The sequence below is a fragment of the Rousettus aegyptiacus genome, unplaced genomic scaffold (genome assembly GCF_014176215.1).
Source record: "Rousettus aegyptiacus isolate mRouAeg1 unplaced genomic scaffold, mRouAeg1.p scaffold_m13_p_9, whole genome shotgun sequence".
Classification (NCBI taxonomy): Eukaryota; Metazoa; Chordata; class Mammalia; order Chiroptera; family Pteropodidae; genus Rousettus; species Rousettus aegyptiacus.
In genome coordinates this window covers 21,000,385-21,018,824 of record NW_023416312.1, presented here as the reverse complement: position 1 = coordinate 21,018,824, position 18,440 = coordinate 21,000,385, and the positions used below count along the sequence as shown (strand labels likewise).

Sequence of the window (18,440 nt, the reverse complement as noted above, 5' to 3'; positions counted from 1 at the left end):
CTTCAATGCCACATTCAAGAGAAAAAAATATCAGTGGAGATTGAAATAGAATCAAAACCCTCCTCTAATGGGAAACTTTTCAGTTGATTGTTTTTCAAAGTACATTTTAAGATGAGATTTAAATGGCACTTTTGAAGAACATATCTAACATTATATATGGTTTTCTCTATAATATTCAAGCAATATTATAAAATAAACTTGTAAATTCTTGGAATTTAAATTTAAACTACTCAAATAACAGACTTTACTGAGACCCTATTTGAGCCCACCATCTAAATTTCGATTGTAGTAGTTAATATTTACAGGTGTATAAATATACATTTAGGCAACATTAAAAATAATTTAAACCAATAAATACAAAATCAGTCAATCATCCAAAATATACTTTCTGGCTATATAACAAGTAATTTCTTTTGCTGCAACCATGTATAAAAGATAAAAATCTCTGTCAGCACAGACATTTATAATTGTAAGTATATTGAATTAGTTATCAGCTGACACTGTCCTTTGAAAGGAACAGGAGTGCATGTTACCACTTCTACAAAGAGGATTTTTGTAAGATATAGTAAAATTGTGCATGTATTTACCATTTTTCCCATCCATACTACTTGTGAAAATACGCCTTAAATATATAGCTCAAACAGGAAGCAATATGCATTGGGGCATTATTTATATAGCAAATTATTAGAATTATAGAAAAGGTTTGGGTACTAGAGGCTAGTTGTATATAAACAGTAGCATAGCAAAAACTGAGGTACTAAAAAGTTATAAACTTCTCATAAAAATCAATGAGAAAGGTATCCATTAACTATTTTACTGAGATTCCAAACATATTGTTAGGTGAAGTTAGCAAGGTACAGCAGAAATGATATAGTATTCCACCTTTGCATGAGATTACAGGGTGGAACAGAACTATCTGTGTATATATGCATTTATTCACATATACTCATTTTTGCAAAAACAAGCACTGTGGATAAATCAGAAGCATATGAGGATAGTCATCCATACAGTTGGTTGCGAATGTGGTAGATGGTGTAGGTATGGGAATGAGATCTTAAATAGAACTTTTTATACAGCTTTGAGGTTTGAACACTACATATTCACAAATTAAAAAATAAAATTAAATTTAAAAAGTTTAAAAAGCAAACCTTAAACCTGAATTTAAATTAAAACATAAGGACTCCATCTTTGTATAAATTGACAATTAAACTACATAAAGCATTAATTAACGAATATGTTGGTCATAGTTCTCTGTTATACCGTAGTGCAATACATTCTAGGAGGAAAAAGTAACTGCAAATATAGCTTTAATTTTATTTAGGAGTTTTCTGTTCCTTTTTCTTTTTCTTTATTTTTTAGTAGTTGTAAGAACATAGTAATTTGAAAATATTAGGAGTGTATGGCTATGATAGAGCAAATGAGTACTGAACTGATGTGTTGGGAACCAGGTTTTTCACATGGGGGAAGAGAGAGTAAGGTAAGTTGCAGAAAAACCCTAAGGTATAGAATATGAAAGGGAGGCATCAGTATAAAAATTGTTCATAATTATATTTCTTTGCTCTGTCCACTAAAAGGGGCATCCCAGCAGCAAAGAGCACATCTAGTGCCCATATCATGGACACTAAATATTTTGTCTCTATAAAGTAAACTTTGGAAAAATGCCTAATTCGAGCTTTACACCAAGTTAAGGGCAAGGTGAAGCTGAAACATCTTGTTGTGCCAGAAAGTAACAAAATGTTCAAAAACTAGTGGAGACAATCAAAAGGACTTATGGATTGACTTGTAAAGGATTTCAATGGCAAAATTTGGGCGTATCTAAAAAATAATAATTAAATTTTGAAAACTTCATGAAAATGAAGTAGCCCCATTTCTCCTAGGCTCTCTTTATGACTAAAAATTGCCAGACATAACATAGCAGACACGCATGGGGAGACTCTGAAATGTAGAAAGAAGAAGGCAGCTTGTCTAGAGACCTTGGGACTTGGGGAACAATATGGTGAGGAGTTCCCTGGTTTCCATATTGCCTCCCATACATACTGGACAAGACACTTCAGAAGCCTCTAACCCAGATCAGATAAGAGTAGCAGACCAAAAAAAGGGGGTGGGGGGTGGGGGGTGGGGGCTGATCTTCTGTCTCTTGCTTGCTAGAAACAGGCAGCACTTCAATTCTCTTGTTGGGGTAGCAGACTGAGGGCAAGGATGGAGGGGAGAGAAGGAGGAGAAAAAAGAGAGAGGCAAGAGAAGAAAGAGACAGAGTTTAGAATGAGAGAGAGTGAGTAAGTAAGTAAATAAATACATAAATAAAGCATGTTCAGACAATGTTCTGTCTATGAGGAACTTTTTTAAATTTAATGACACAGGTAGTTTGAAAGAAAAAGGATGGAAAAAGATGTACCATGCAAATGTTAATTAAAAATAAAACAAGATTGTTACATTAATAATATATAAACTTCAGAGAAGAAAAATAACTAGTGACGAAGAGGAGCATTACATAATTATAAAGTATTAGTACACCATGAAGACATATAATCCTAATGTGTCTCTAACAAATAACAGAGCCTCAACTTACATGAAGAAAAAATCTATAGAGCCGAAAGAAATAAACGAATACATCATTATAGTTTAGTGCTTATATCATCCCCCTCTCAGCTGCTGAGAGGGCTACTAATCAGAAAACATGCAAGGATATATATAGATATCTATATATAGATATAGAAGACCCAAATAACAAAATTACCTAACAGAACTTAAATGACATATGTAGAATACTCCACGAAACAACAGCAGAATACATATTTGTTTCAAACTCCTATGGGACATTCAGCAAGACAGACTATATCCTAAAACAAACCTCAATACATTTCAAATAATCTAAATCCTATAGATTGTATTCTTTTGATCACAGAGCATCAGTAACAGAAAGACAAAAGGAAAAGGGGGTTTTGAACTGTCTTTTCCCAGTCTGCTCTGAATGTCTTCTCAAAACCAATAAAAATTGGCTATAATTCAAATGCTCAGCAAACAAGTTCAATAGTCCTCAATGCAAGAGGAAAATGGAGAAAGAGAGACTATTCTTTTCTGTTGATAGAAGAGCTATGGATTTATACAAATATTAGCTCTAGTTCTTTTTAATTGCTCATAAAATCTATAAGGTTCTACTAGATCTGAGATAGAAATCAAGAGAAGGAAGAGATATATATCGAGAGAGAGAGAGAGAGAGAGAGCGAGCGCACGCTTTTTCTTCCCTTTTCCCCTCCCCCAACTCCTTTTTTTCTTTGAGAATGATTATAGACTCACGTATCTTTTCTAATCTTTAACATCTCTGCTTTTATTGTTTTTAAATACCCATCGCATTATCACATTTAATCATAGAGCATTCAATGTATAAAAATATGTGGGGATCAAAATTCAAAATACACAAGCTGTGTGACTTTTGGCAAGATACTTCTGTTGTTTGGGCTTCTATGTCTCCTAACACACTGGGGAATGTACCAGGTCATCTCTGAGTGCTTTTCGCTAATGAGTCCTTGATTCTTTGACCACTGGGCAAGTATTGTCTGATGGCCAACTCTTTATTCGAGGGAGGCTACTTGATTTCTTTGTTTAAAACAATTTCATTATCACTATATTTCTGAGAAATGTTCCTGAGTTTGGGAAAACAAAAACAAAACAAATGTTAACAGAAATGATTGATGCCTATCTATTTATAGATATAGATATCTATATATAGATAGATATAGATATAGATATCTATATATAGACAGATATAGATATCTATATCTATCTATCTATAGCTTGAAGATATCTATATATAGACAGATATATATAGATATCTATATCTATCTTTCTATATCTATATATAGATATCTCCAAGCTTATAAAAACAGAAAGGATGACATACACAATAATTGATACTTGTAGAGAAACTGAAAGGATACTAAAACCATCAAAGAAAGGTTGTAATGGAGGCGGCTATTCACGTTGTCTCAAATTATCACTTCCAAATTAATTATTGGTTATAAGGGAAAAAGATGACCTTTATAGTATAAAAACCTGGCAGACATGGCCTTAACCAAGTGATTAAACTTAGCATCCCCAGTAAGGGGATTAACATTTGGTGCCTCCTGATGAGTTGCAATAGAAGAATACAATATCCCCTATGTGATATTCTTACCAAAACGTTTAATTTCGATTTAATAATAAAAAAAAATAATAAAATAAATCCAATCCACGATGTGCAATATTCTACAAGACAACTGGCTTGGACTCTTCAAAATGTCAATATCATAAAAGACCTAACAAGGCAGAAGGGGATTTTTAGATTAAATGAGAATTAAGAGATGTGGAAACCAAATGCAATGTATAATCCTTGATTAGATCCCAGGTTGGAAAAAGACAAACTAAGGTACAAAGAGACTGTTACATATTTGAAACTCCAACTTCCCTGCCCACCAATCTCCAGTCTCTCAATACTGTTTATTTATTCATTCAAATATTGAAATAGCTGATCGTCTGAATTTGGGAGAGATTTTGAGAGTGAGGGACCTTTTCTTACACCTATTTCTTTTCTTATGCATAAAGTTCTGCATGCCCTGATTAGCAATTTACAATGATAACTACATTTAATATCAATATTTATTGCTGGAGGTACTTTAGGTAAAATTCGGAGGGCCCCCAGGACAAGATTTTCATAAACTAATTTTAACGTGTTAATTCAAACACACTATGTAGTACCTCTCCACGTCCTGTAAATTCTATTAACTTATAACGATGCTATATTGTGTGTTTCATTACTTTATTGCTAGTGAACACTATGGTCATAATTAACTGAGTTAACAACTCAACACAGTATTCTGTTTACATTTATCAACCCTCAAAATGGAAGCTGATATTTGTAAAACTAATGTGTTTATTGTTATGCATTTAACCTTACTGTTATTTGTTCTTCAATAAAACTACTGATGTCTGGGAAAGAATCTACTCATATTTAAACATTTAAATCAAATCACTAACATCATATTTAAATTTGGGTTAAGTAAAAGATTGAATAATCTCAAGAGTATAGCTACTTTAGTAGAAAAGTAATCGAGCTCCTTTGCATGTGTCAATTTTTAGGTATATAATGCATAGTGATATCTCACATGTAGGATACCACACAAAAATCAAAATACAATGTGTTTATGTATGTATATTACAAACATGAAGCAGTTTTGAAATGTGTATATAATAGTTTTCAGCACAATAGATTCTCATTAAATAGTCAGTGACTGAATACTCAACCCCTGGTTTATCAACATGCATGCCAATACTGAAATACTCATTTAGGCAGGAATAAAGCTGTGAATTAACATAACCCCTGACATTGACAAGCACACAAATTAGCAGGTTTAAAATATGATTATATGAGCAAGGAAACACACATACAATATAATGGAGATCTGTCCTTAAATTGTTAATGCATACATGAGGCTCTAATGTTTTAACTCATATCTTAGCTTCCTGTTCATGGCTACCTTCCCTTTTCCCACCCTTATTTCTGGCAAAGTAGATTGGAAACTTGAGAGCAGAGGTCTGGGGTGGAGGGCATAATTATTGATGAGAGAGGACCATGGGAGAGGGGTTCAATGATACCAGTCAGTGAGCAAGAGTACATGTCCAGGGTGAACAAGGTCAAGGTGGAAAATCTAAGTATGTGTGGATCAGGCAGACAACTTAGAATGACAGCTTGGTAACCCTGGAGAAGACAGCTAGACATGATGAGTTCAAGATCCTGTTCCATCCTTTATTCATTGTATGGCTTTGGGAAATTTTTAAACCTCAGGTTCCATATTTGGAATGCCTCCAAGATTTTTTTAAAGATTGGGTATAGTCATGTGTATATAGATCAGGTGTGGTACATACTGGGTGCAAAACAAATCCTAGCTTCCAATCTGCTCCTCTTGGTACACATTAATGGTCTGCTATGGGGCATATCTACTGTACTCCAGTTGGTAGGCCACCTCCTCTCTAGCCACTGTATCTCATTCACCCTTTGAAGTTGGCATAAATTAAGAAAAGAATATACTGCTGAAATATAATCTTTTCAACACCTTGTTTTACATAATGTTCACCTGAAAAAACTTTATGCAAAGACAATGCACAATAGAATTAAAGAATTGAATAGAATTTAATTAAATAGAATTAAGAGATTCTTTGAAAATCAAAGGGCGATATTTCTGAGAGAAGTGATTAAAATGGAAATAGCAAAGATATAAGCAGACAAAAAGACACTAGAGAATTGGGCAATATAAAAATTTGATCAAAAAACAAAAAGAACACGAAAAAAGAAAAAATAAATAAATGAAAAAGGAAAAATTTTAAAAAAGTTTGATCATAAGTTTGGAACTTGAAAAATGTTGCCTTCTTGAAAAAATAGTGAATTTTGAAAGATATCTTTATCTATCTATCTATCTATCTATCTATCTATCTATCTATCTATCTAATCTATCTCTGTACTCCAATAGGTAAATAATAGTGTTAAGCTTCCTTATTAATCAAAAAATGATTATTTTGCAATGATGATAAAATACTATTTTTCTCCAATAAAATTGATGGAGATTAAGGGGAATGCTAATGGTCAGGGCTTACAAGGCTCAGGAAAATAGGTAATGTCTGTAATATGCTCCTGATGGTAGCATGAACTGCAACAGTACAACTATTCTAGAGAGTAAGTTAGTTATTTATATCAAAAACCTTACCACATGTATTCCTTTTAGCCGAACATCTGAACTATATAAAATGGATCACAGTAATAGTAGTAGTTTTAGTAGAAGTAGGAATAATAGTTGAAAAGATAAAATTAGTAATGTCCAATATTAGATTTAAAATGTGTTTCATGAAATTCAGAATAAGTTGATTTTTATTCCAGACCCACATTATTTGGTCATTTAATAAAAGTGATCAAAAACTGCACACAATGTAATTTTAAAACATGCATCTTCGATATGAAATAAAAAAGGAAAAATCTTGATTAGAGCCAAAATTAAATCCAAATATGAGATTTATAAAGAAAATGGAGAAAGGAAACAATAATCAGAACACCAGAATTTCTATAAACTTTTAAGGAATAAACATTGGCATATTAGTTTTTTCTTAAAGACTTTTTATTAAAATATAGCTAACATACAATATTGTACTAGTTTCAGGTGTACACCACAGTTATTCAACATTTATATACCTAAGGAAGTGATCACCATGATAAATCCAGCAACTATCTGACACCAGACAATGCTATCACAATATTATTGACTACATTCTTTAAGGCATTGGCATATTTGAATAATAATCGCAAGAATATTACAAATCTACTAATTTACATATTTGGCTTTATAGATTAAAATTAGAAGAACTTGACTTGGTACATAAATTTCTAATTTCTGATTCTGGCTCCACCATTTACAAGCTATGATTTCAGCCAAGATACCTCATCTTTTATAAAATGATGCTGTTGAGTTAATGGAGCCTTAAAGTGACCACTACCTATAAAACACATTGATTTTATGATAAAGTAAGTTTGATTAATAATTACAAAATAACAGGTATGTAAGAAAAACAACTTACTCGTTAGTATGATATTGAGTAAAACGTCTTCCTTGGTGGGATTTTTGAAAGCTATAACAATAAATGCTTTAAGATGAACATGTGTGGTTGTTCTTTCTATTTCTAGAGGCTGCGGAAGTAGTCCTATTCCAGAGAGGAGGAATTTCCATTCTTTAAACTGTTTAAAAATAAGCATTCAAAACATATATGTCATAATTGTATATGTTTTATTTGCAACACTTGGTAAGTATAATACATGCAAAAATTTTGGCAGGTAAAAAAGTTTTGTTGTTAGTATTTAACATGTACTGTTTTATATTACCTTCCTTTTCCAAATTCCTTTTGATTTTATTGAAAAATCAATCAATTAAAAATCAATCAGTGTTTATACAGTGATAAAAAAAGAGGCTATAGACTGATATACCAATATTAAACTATTTCAATGCACTTAAGGTTATGAATAGCACCATTAAAGAGAAATCTTAATAAAACTCACATTTCTGCTCAAGGTTGTTTTATTTATTTATTTATTTATTTATTTATTTATTTATTTATTTATTGTCAATGTGCCTAACAAACTGTGTACTAAACGCTGCATGAAGTATCCAAAATCCTAGGGTGAATTTCAAATGAAATTCCAATAGTTATCACATGAAGGCAAAGAAGGTGAGGCATATATGGAAGTCCCATAAAAAGGCAATGTGTACACCTGCATGCCATATTATTTATCCCCAACATCTAGGATTCTGTATATTCTGTTACTGCATGATATGGAAGAATGGCTCAAAAACTTTGTGGAGATTGGATGTGGCCATTTTCTTATCTATGGTTCATAAACCTGCAAAGCTGTATTTGAAATGTTCTCTTAGTATTTATTTTGAATAAAAGTCCTCTAAGAGTACAACAGACTGTGACTCAGTTCTGCACTGAAAACTTTGCTAATGTTGCAGAAGAATGAAGAGGTCATTAAATAAAAACCAACAAACAATGACCTAGTTTAAAATTTCTCAAACTACAAGCCTAAATTCCAGTAAGAAGAGGGAAATTTGCTTTAAGATTGTTGCAAAGTGGGATAATTGGTGACAGGAAATCCATAAAATGCTCTGAGTAGGAAGGATTAAAGGCAAGTTTTATCTGCATATTATCTTCTCGTGACTGTATTACTTTTAGTTAGAGATTTTACTCACATAATGTGAGTTCATTTCTTTCCTAACTTGATTACATGCAATTGACTGACTAGGTTCAATTAAATGAACAACTGTTTTATTCAAATTACTTATTGTTGGCTGCTTACATAAATCCTGGATGACAGAAATGAGGTTACTTTGAACCATTGGGAATGAGGGTTATATTCTCATGTTTTGCTAAATGGAATACTGGAGCTTCTAAGTTAAACCACATCCCACCATTATTGAACACTAGTGTCCAACGACTGCCCTAGCATTGCTTAAATTAAGAGACATTAAAAAGTATCCCCCAAAATGTGGGCACTAAAATAAAAAGTAACATTTTTTAGCTCATCTTTATCACAAACTTCTTTGAAAGGGGACGTAGTAAAACCATTAAAGATCTAATTCCAATGTTTCTAAAAGATAAAAGAAGTAGAGATAAAAGATAGTAAATCTGCCTTGCACACTGAGCAGACCTCAAGGGTTTCAGAACTGGTTAAGAATCAACAAACTTCCACAGACACAGGCTGTAGGCTCATAGACTCATGCTAGGTAATAAAACCACTCTTGCCTTCATCTTCTTTCCTTCATTTTTGTTATTCTGACCTTGAGACGCAGTGAGTCACACAATTAAATACAAATGAAATGAATAATGACAACGATTTGAAAATAAAAACGAAAAATGAAACAAGTGAAAACCAAGAAAAAAAATCTCAGAACATAACATTTGGTACCAAAGAGAAGGCCCGATTACCACATTTGCTGCTTACTACTAGTCCTTTTATTCTGATATGCAGTAACACAATCTCATTTAGAGAATCTGGTCACATAATGTGAGTTCATGATATTTATAATTGTGATGTCTTAACCAAATTAATCTTAAGATTCAAAATCTGCACAAACAACCTTAGCCTAAAGTTGGAGTTTTACAATGCAGACCTCTGCACATGGATCCAAATCAGAAACACATGAAATAAGTAAATAAACAACAAACAAAACAAAACAAAAAACTATAGCCATTTCCTAAAGTTCAGCAAAGAGTGACAATCAGAAATAGTTAAAACTCATTCTATAAGAATTGCCATTACTAGATTGTAGATTAATCAGTTGTGCATATTGGTTCAAATATATTTATCAGTGAAATCAAGAGAGGGAAAGAAATCGATGAGTTTCTCCCTAATGGTTAAAGTAATAGTTAAAGTAACTGCAAACTCTTAGACTTAGAAAAGTAAACCCTAAAATTTTATTTTTGAAAACTACATTCCTTAAATGCCTACACATACATAATATATACAGTATTTTAAAAAGTTCATTTAATTAATACTTCAGGATGAACTGGTTTTGTTTGCAAAGGATGTTGCCTGGATGAATTAAATAAAAGAAGAAGACCCAAATGATTCAGAGATAAAAATGGAAGAAAAAAATAAAGGCAAAAAAAAAAAAAGAAAGAAAAAGGAAAAGCAAGAAAAATCACAAAGGTTTTGGGCAATACATTGAAAAGGGTCTGGACCCTGTAGCAGAAAGAATGAATGAATGACTGATTGAAGTCTAGCCACAGATGAGTCCTTGGAGATTTTCTACAATTTGCAAGGAGATGCTTAAAGTGACAAAACTCAAGCACCAGTGTAAAACTGATTTATAAAAGGTTTGAGTTGATTACTTATTTGTTTGAGTTCTTGTTTGAGTTTTGTGTTTTGTATTTGAGTTTTGTGTTTGATTAAGAATTTCATGTTCGACTTTTAAGTTAGGATTTTCTAAAGGTATTGAGATAGAAAAGTGTTAATTGACCTGCTGATGTGCCAGATTACTGATAATAGAATTTCCATCAGAAATGCAAGCAATTAAAGTGTCCCCAATAATTAAGATAAAGGGGCTAACCCTCCTATGAAGTAATGATTTAAAAGATCTGCCTTGTTAAAATTATTTTTGTAAAATAAAATAATCACTGTACTTTTCCTTCTGTATCAGGATTACTGTTTTTTTTTTAATATTTCTGAATCAAGCATACTACCATAGTATTATTCCAGGTCATGTATAAGTCAGTAATCATGTAGGAAATTTAATAGCCTTAATTTTTTCTTTCTAAAGGTAAATTACACATTGTTTTGGACGAGGGCACTTCAGTTGCCACGAGTTGTGAACTGACATAGGGACCTCTGTATTATATTTGATTCTACTGCCTCTCAGATGGCAGGGTTTTGTAAGCTCCTTGGTGTCCCTTAGGATTTAAAGTACATGTTTCCATTTACTTTCCTGCCCATCAACACTTGAAGAAGTAAAATAATAATAATAATAATAATAATAATAATAATAATAATAATAAATGTAAAAAGTTATGTAAAATTTTCATCACAGTAAGAGAGTTATAATCACTTGGCAATCTGTAGGTAGGTAGCTGTAAAAATAGTCATGAAGACAAGTTAAAGCCAGACATCCAGGGTTCGGGTCTGGGTTCAACCTCTTACTAGCTACTTGATCTTCATTACTCTGAGTCTCAGTTTCCTGGTCCATAAAACGAGGTTGATAATCTTTCCACCATATGATTGGTGAGAATGAACTGAGACAATTCTAAGAAGAGCATGCTTAGAGATGCTTTAAAAATGATTAACTATTGTTTTTTAAATATTATTGTTATTCAGGAACATTGTACAGATGAAATAAAGTAAAACAAAACCACGATATTTGGAAGATCACATTTTCTACAGTTTTATATTTAAGTTCATGAAAATTAGAGTTGTAAAACCTAAATCAGAAAATTAATAAAAATGCCAGCGATTTGGCATTTACATTAACACCTATGTTCTAAATCTGGGTGCTTGTAAAAGATGTTAATTGCATGAGTAAGATTTACTTATTTGTTGACTGTGAAATTTAATTAACCTGACTTCATCCAACAATACTCTATCATACCTGAGCACAGTGGAAAATAATAGAAGCTTGGTGATCACTTCTTCCAAGAGCAGAAGGATGAAAGTGAACAGGTACATTATTCGTGAAATGAGGAGATAAGTTCAGCTGCGCAAATTTAGAAAGGAAAAGAGAAATAAACAATCAATATTTTTGTTTAAGTCAGCATTCTTGTGAGCTAGGTATATGCTGGGTGAATGTTCATGTGATTAATGTGTTGCCTTGTAGACATTATCCAATCTCAGTGTGCCTTCTTAACGAATATTGGTAAAACATCTGGTGGTAAGCAATATTTAGTAGTTTTCATGCTACGCTTTCCCCCCAAACAATGACCACATGAAGTTAGTTGCTCTGTATAAGGAAATCAAGGTTAATTTTTTAAGCTGAGATATAACTCCCAATAATAAAAATATGTATTTTATTTAAGAAACCATAGTTTATTGTCCATTCTAAGACACACGTCAAGCACTGAGAACCCAACTTGTAGCTTTGGTAATATCAAAAGAAATGAACTGATTCTAAACATAGATGTAAGTCATGTTTCTTTAGTGTATGATGAAGTTTTCCTCTTTGTCCTTCCTATTACATACACATTCAAGGTATGAGCTGCTGGAATAACTTGATTCTGAAAAGTATTAGTTTGGGTTACCTCTTTAGAGATTGTAAGTCAGCAACTTTGTCACAATACATTGAGGACTTGAGTATCTCATGCAATCAAAATGCTATACTGTGAATAATATATCTAATATCAACACTTACAGAATACTAGAATGAATGGTACATGTCTGAAAAACCAATTAGTTTTTCACTAATTTATTTTGCCAGATAACTTCTGAAAAAGTAAAAGAGCAATTTAGTAGTGTCATTTAATCCTTGTTAAAAATAGCACTTTGTTCTCAATAAACTCTAATGACAATTAAATACTAATATGAACTTAATTTTATATTTAGAACAGTTACCTCCTTATTATATTTTTGTGTATATATATCTACACAAATATTTTTTTTTTATCTCAAACAGGCTCTTCTTCTCATACCTGGAATATTTAGAGGTTATTAGTTAATGTACATTTAAGGAATATAAATTAATTTCAGTATCAACCTTAGCAAAAAAAAAGTTGCATTTCATATACTCTTTAAATTTAGCAGTTAAGTTTCTCTCTATATATAGGTGGAGGATATACATATATATGAAGCCACCTATTTCATTGGAAAAAATATATAATACTACCTTAGCTTTGATTTTCATTCTAGTATGACGAATTTGCTAATCATATGGCTTAAGTATTTTAGCCTTTCTGACTTCAAATCCCTCTTCTATAAATATATGTCAAAGGCATGTGGTAAAGATTAAGATAGTGTATACATACAACCAGGAAGTAACTCAATAAAATTCCTTTATGTCCACCTAAAATTCACTGAGAAATGCACTTCCCATGTTTTCAAGGAAAGAAAGAGAAACACCATTGGTTGGAATTTAACTGCAGCAAATCTACTGGTTTATTGTAAATTATATATATATATATAAAATGTGAAACAAGTTTCTTATGTCATTATTTGCCTTGATAATCAATCTATGCTCATTTAGGGGGAATAATATTTTTAAACCTTTATTAGGTAAACATGAATACCATGCAACTAAAAGAAGAGTAGTTATATTTATTATCATTAATACTAATGCGTGCCATTAAATTGTTCTACAATATATAATAGTATTTTTGGTCATCTATTTATTTTTTTAGTTATTTCTTAATATTAACATTAACTGCTTATTTCATACTTAACAATATTTGGTAGATGTATAAAAGAATGAATGGACTGAAAGACAAGGTTGGAAATGTTAAAGTAGAGTCCATATTCTTCATTATGTAATGTAAAGTGGCATCTGTAACATATTGTATTTGTTTTTCCCAATCATATTCTTCCATAAAAGCAGTGATACAAAGGATATGAAAACACTACTTTCTAATGAAGAATTTCGGTTTTTTGTAAACTATATCCTGAACATAATATTCCATTTAATTCATGGAAAATATAGTGTCAAGTAAAACAAGCACGTGTGTACATTTCAACACAATTTTTTAAAGATTAAATTATACATCAATTTTATCAATATAATACTTAGTGCTATAAAATTTGACATATGGCCATTAAGAATGAATTTCTTATCATGATTATTGTTAGCTGGCAACGTGATTGACAAGAGACAGGTATTAAGATATAAATAAAGAAATCATATTGTAGATTTCTTAAATAATCATTAAATGACAGATAGTAAAATCCCTTATTTAAATATCATATCTACTTAGTAGGGTTTCATGATTTACTGCAGGGTCCTCTGAAGAAAATAATCTATTGCAATTATTATTTTGAACTTTATCTGAAAGCATGGTTTTGACATTCACTTTACATATTTGACATCATATGCTTTGGAAACAGATAGTGATGCTAAACCTCCAGATCTATTTTGTTACATGGGGGAGGAGAAAAGTGATTGAGGCCCACTCACAGGCTCTAGTCTCTAACACGGACCAAGGAATGAGAATACGGGGCAGAGAAAGGAGGAGAGTGGCAGAGTTATGTCAGCATTGTCTAGAAATGGGGGAAGGAGGGTGGGAAAGAACTCACGAAGGGCTGGGAAAGAACTGGTCTCCTGGGACCTTGGAAACACTGAATGACTGCTGAGTTAAAATCATATTACTGGGAACCTATCATCAAAAACTGATTATCAAAATGGTCAGATAGAAAGAATGACCAATTTATTTAGAATTCGGTGATAATGAGCATGAATCTAGTATATATAATTTCAAAAATTTATATATGATATTGGTTTTTGATAAATTAAAATTAGCAATATATATATATACATACATATAAATTCCATTTAAAAATTTTAGACATTTAAAATCTTATTAATAATTCAAATGCAAATATTCTACAGTGTCACAAAATCCAAATTAGAAAATGCTCTAGTAGTGATAGGTTACGTGGCTTTCTGAATATACTTACTGATGATTTGTTAGTATCCAGAACAAAATTATCAGGATTACTGTTTTTCACTTGCAATTCTAAGGTTTCATGTGTAGGATTAACTAAAGGGATCATCTGAGTGAAATACCTAGAAGAAAAAACAAAGCTAGTAAACATGTTTATAAGCTTGTTCAATGGTAATTTTATAAACTTTATGATTGTTATGTGTTGAAATGCATCCCCCAAAAAGATACATTGAACTCCCAATATATCAGAATGTGACCTTATTTGGAAATATGGCTGTTCAGTTACTAGTTAAGATGTAGTTATAATACAGTAGGGGAGGGGCTTAATTCTACATGACTGCTGTCCTTATAAGAAGATGATATGAAGACAAATGAGAAGATGGACAAATGATAATGGAGGCGAGATTGGAGTGATGCATCTGAAGGCAAGAACACCAAGGATTGCTGGCAAGCACCAGAAGCCAGAAGAGACAAGGAAGGATTCTCTCTTATTGGTTTAAGAGGAAACATGGTCTTGCTGAAATCTTGATTTCAAATTTCTAGCCTCCATTACCATGAAACAATAAATTTATGTTGTCTTAAGCCATCTAGTTTGTGGTGGTGGTTATGGCAGGCCTGTGAAACTAATACAATGACTTTTGTGAGTTTCAAAACAAGAATAATCATGTATGAACTAATGTTGTTTTGCTACATTTGATAATCCCTGATTCTTTTTGACACCAAATGGTTTTACACATTCGGTACTGAAACATACGCCACTCTTAGGAGCAATGTTTACTCATTATTTTAACTGCTAAATCCAGACAAAAAAAATGTTAACATAGTCTAGAAATAATAACAAAGAGTAATAAATTCACAAAGTTCTGTCCATTACATTGAGAAGATCTAAACTCATAATGAGTAAATACCCACTCCCCGCAAAATATGGCTGGTATTTATGCTCAAAGCAAAGAATAATCAAGAGGGTTCATAATTCTCAATCCATCATCATTTCTAATGCCTTTTGATACACAACATCAAAATTGCTATCCTATAGTAATGCAAATCAAAACCATACTGAGATATCACCTCACACCTGTTAGGATAACTATTATTTTTTTAAAAAACTAAGATAACATGTGTTGGTGAGGATGTGGAGAAAAAGGAACAATAGCACACTGTTGATAGGAATATAAATTGGTACAGATATTATGGAAAACAGTATGGTGGTTCTTCAAAAAATTAAAAATAGAGCTACTACATAACCCAATAATTCTACTTCTGGGTACACATCCAAAGGAAATGAAATCCAAGAGATACCTCAAGGCAATACCTGCAATAGCCAAGATATGAGAACAACCTAAATATTCACCAATAAAGAAAATATGGTATGTTTTCCTAATATTTCAAATATTATTATACAGCAAAACTCATTAGCTTTACTTTCAAGAAGACACCACAAATCAATCACTTCTCACCACACTCACTGTTTATACTCTTGTCCAAACTGCTATCACCCTGGTCTTGAATTAGAATAATGACCTCCTAACTGATGTTTCTCTCACATCACATACAGATGACAATTCCAGATAGATTATAGATCTAAATATGAGAGGTGTAGATAATACATTTTCTTAGAAATGACAGATGAGTATTTTATGACTTTGGAGTATGGCAGAACTGGATAAAATGAAAATGTTAATAAACTACATTAAAATCAAGACTTTAATTTGAATAAAAGCCTCCATTAAAAGATTGAAAAGGAAACTTAGAGTTTTAAAAAAGATATTTGCAGCATATATAACCCACAAAGGTTTGTATCCAAAATATATAAAGAGCTGTAAGTTATAAAGGAAAACACAGATAAACTAATAGAAAGACAGTAAAGGAACATGAACAGGTATTTCAAAGAAGACTATATCAGAATGGTCTATAAACATGACAAGGGAGTCAAACTCATTAATCATAAAGGAAATGTAAATTAAAAGTACACTGAGGACTTCACACACACCACAATGGTGCAAATTATTCTTACAATACCAGTATTTTTGAGGATGTGAAGCAACTACAATTCACATATGGCTGGTGGGAGTGTAAATAGGTAAATAGGTCAATAGGAAAAACAATTTCAAACTTTGTCATTATCCATTAAATTTAAATGATATTATATTCCTATGTTTAAACACAATAGAAATGAGCACAAATGTGCAACGAAAGCATATACAGTGCGATAAGCTATGTTTTTCATAATATACCAAATCTGGGGGAAAAAAAAAAAACAACAACCAAAGTCTGTACATAGTAAAAAGATTTCTTTTTGTGGCAAAGAAAATAAATGAAGAACAGCATGAATGGGGGTCAGGTTAATAAGGCCCAACTATCATTTTAGAGCCTCACATGTGAATATGAGTAAAATAAGTATTAGAGAGAGTTTCTAATGGGAAAGCAAAAAACCAAAACCATACACATAAAGACGAAGACCATGCTCTCTTAAAATAACCACTCATATTTTAAAGGATATGAGAAAAAATATTAAAAACATGAAATAGAACAGAATGTCACATTAAAAAAAAAAGGAAACATTAAAATAAAAACAATCAAAAATGCTCTTGGATGTTGATAGGTCACATGAAAATTCAACAAAAACTGAAAGATAAAATTGAGTAAATATGTCTGAATGCAAAAACATAAATGAGGGAAAAGGCAAAAAAAAATAAGCAAATTAAAACATCAGCCTCTAAGTTTTAAATCTAAAACATAAATGTTATAAGAAGGGAAAATAAAGAAAATAGAGAGATGGCATAATTAGAGATTTTCAGAAACAAAAAGTCATGTGTTTTTATATTGAAAGAGATCCTAACTACCTGGAAAAATGTATGAAAATAGAGCTATATCAGTATATATCATTAAGAATTTTAAGGACACTGAGTACAAAGAAAGATCGCGCAAACTTCAAAGAGGATAAGGATCCAGGACAAGGCTGATTAAAAAGATAGTTACTATCAAATATCTTTTAATATTATGCGACTTTCAATTACACATGGTATGACTTACATAAAAATTAAGTTAAAAAATGTTAAAAATGAGAACTTTAAAAAAAAGAAAAGGCTAGTCTTTTTAGTGGAATGAAAAAAAAGATTATAAAACTGGTTGAGCCAAATATTTTCACAAAAATGTCTTATATCTATTAATAATTGTTTATACATATATTTATAGTTTTCATATATGAATATATATTTAAAACAAGAGAAAAATATATAAAACTAGAAATAAGTTTGTACATAACTTACCTGTGCCCCCCCTAGTTCCCCTAGATTTTTACCAGCTCTTTGCTCTCATCCCCCAGCTTCCACATGCTTGCTGTTCATCTTCCATCTGAGACCTTCGGATGATTGTCCTTGGGTTCTGGAGCCTCCTCAACCTTACAGCAGAAGTACCTGGGAGTTTATAGCTCATCCTAAGCTTTTAGTGACTAGTATGGGAGTTCAAAGGCACAGAATCTTGGCATCAAGGCAAACTCTGAGATGTAATTTATGCTCCAGAGTTTTCTGTAGGATCAGATTAAGTTTGGTACTGTACCAGTAATCACATCCTTGCTTAGATTCTTCCCTTTTGTTATCCTGATACTCCTATTTTCTTACTGATTTTTCTTATTGGGATCATTTTCTTATCACCTGTTGTGATATTCTGGCTCAAGATCTGATACTAGGAGAATTCAACAAGCTTTTGGTGTTCTAAGAGAGAGAAAATAATGAAAAGGCATTGATTTGCCAACTAACAGAAATTGTGACTCAGTTACCCCTATGTACCAG

The 18,440-nt window shown here is 31.8% G+C and overlaps 1 protein-coding gene across 4 annotated transcripts in view; it reads right to left on the bottom strand.

Annotated features, from left to right (window-relative positions):
• Positions 1-18,440, bottom strand: part of CFAP47 (cilia and flagella associated protein 47) — a 364,825-nt gene that overhangs the window by 65,578 nt on the left and 280,807 nt on the right. For all 4 annotated transcript variants that reach the window (XM_016128242.2, XM_036227120.1, XM_036227121.1 and 1 more), the window contains 3 exons: positions 14,663-14,771; positions 11,658-11,762; positions 7,600-7,756 (listed from right to left, as the gene is read on the bottom strand). In XM_016128242.2, the coding sequence (XP_015983728.2) occupies positions 7,600-7,756; positions 11,658-11,762; positions 14,663-14,771 (371 nt within the window). The remainder of the gene's footprint in view (positions 1-7,599; positions 7,757-11,657; positions 11,763-14,662; positions 14,772-18,440) is intronic.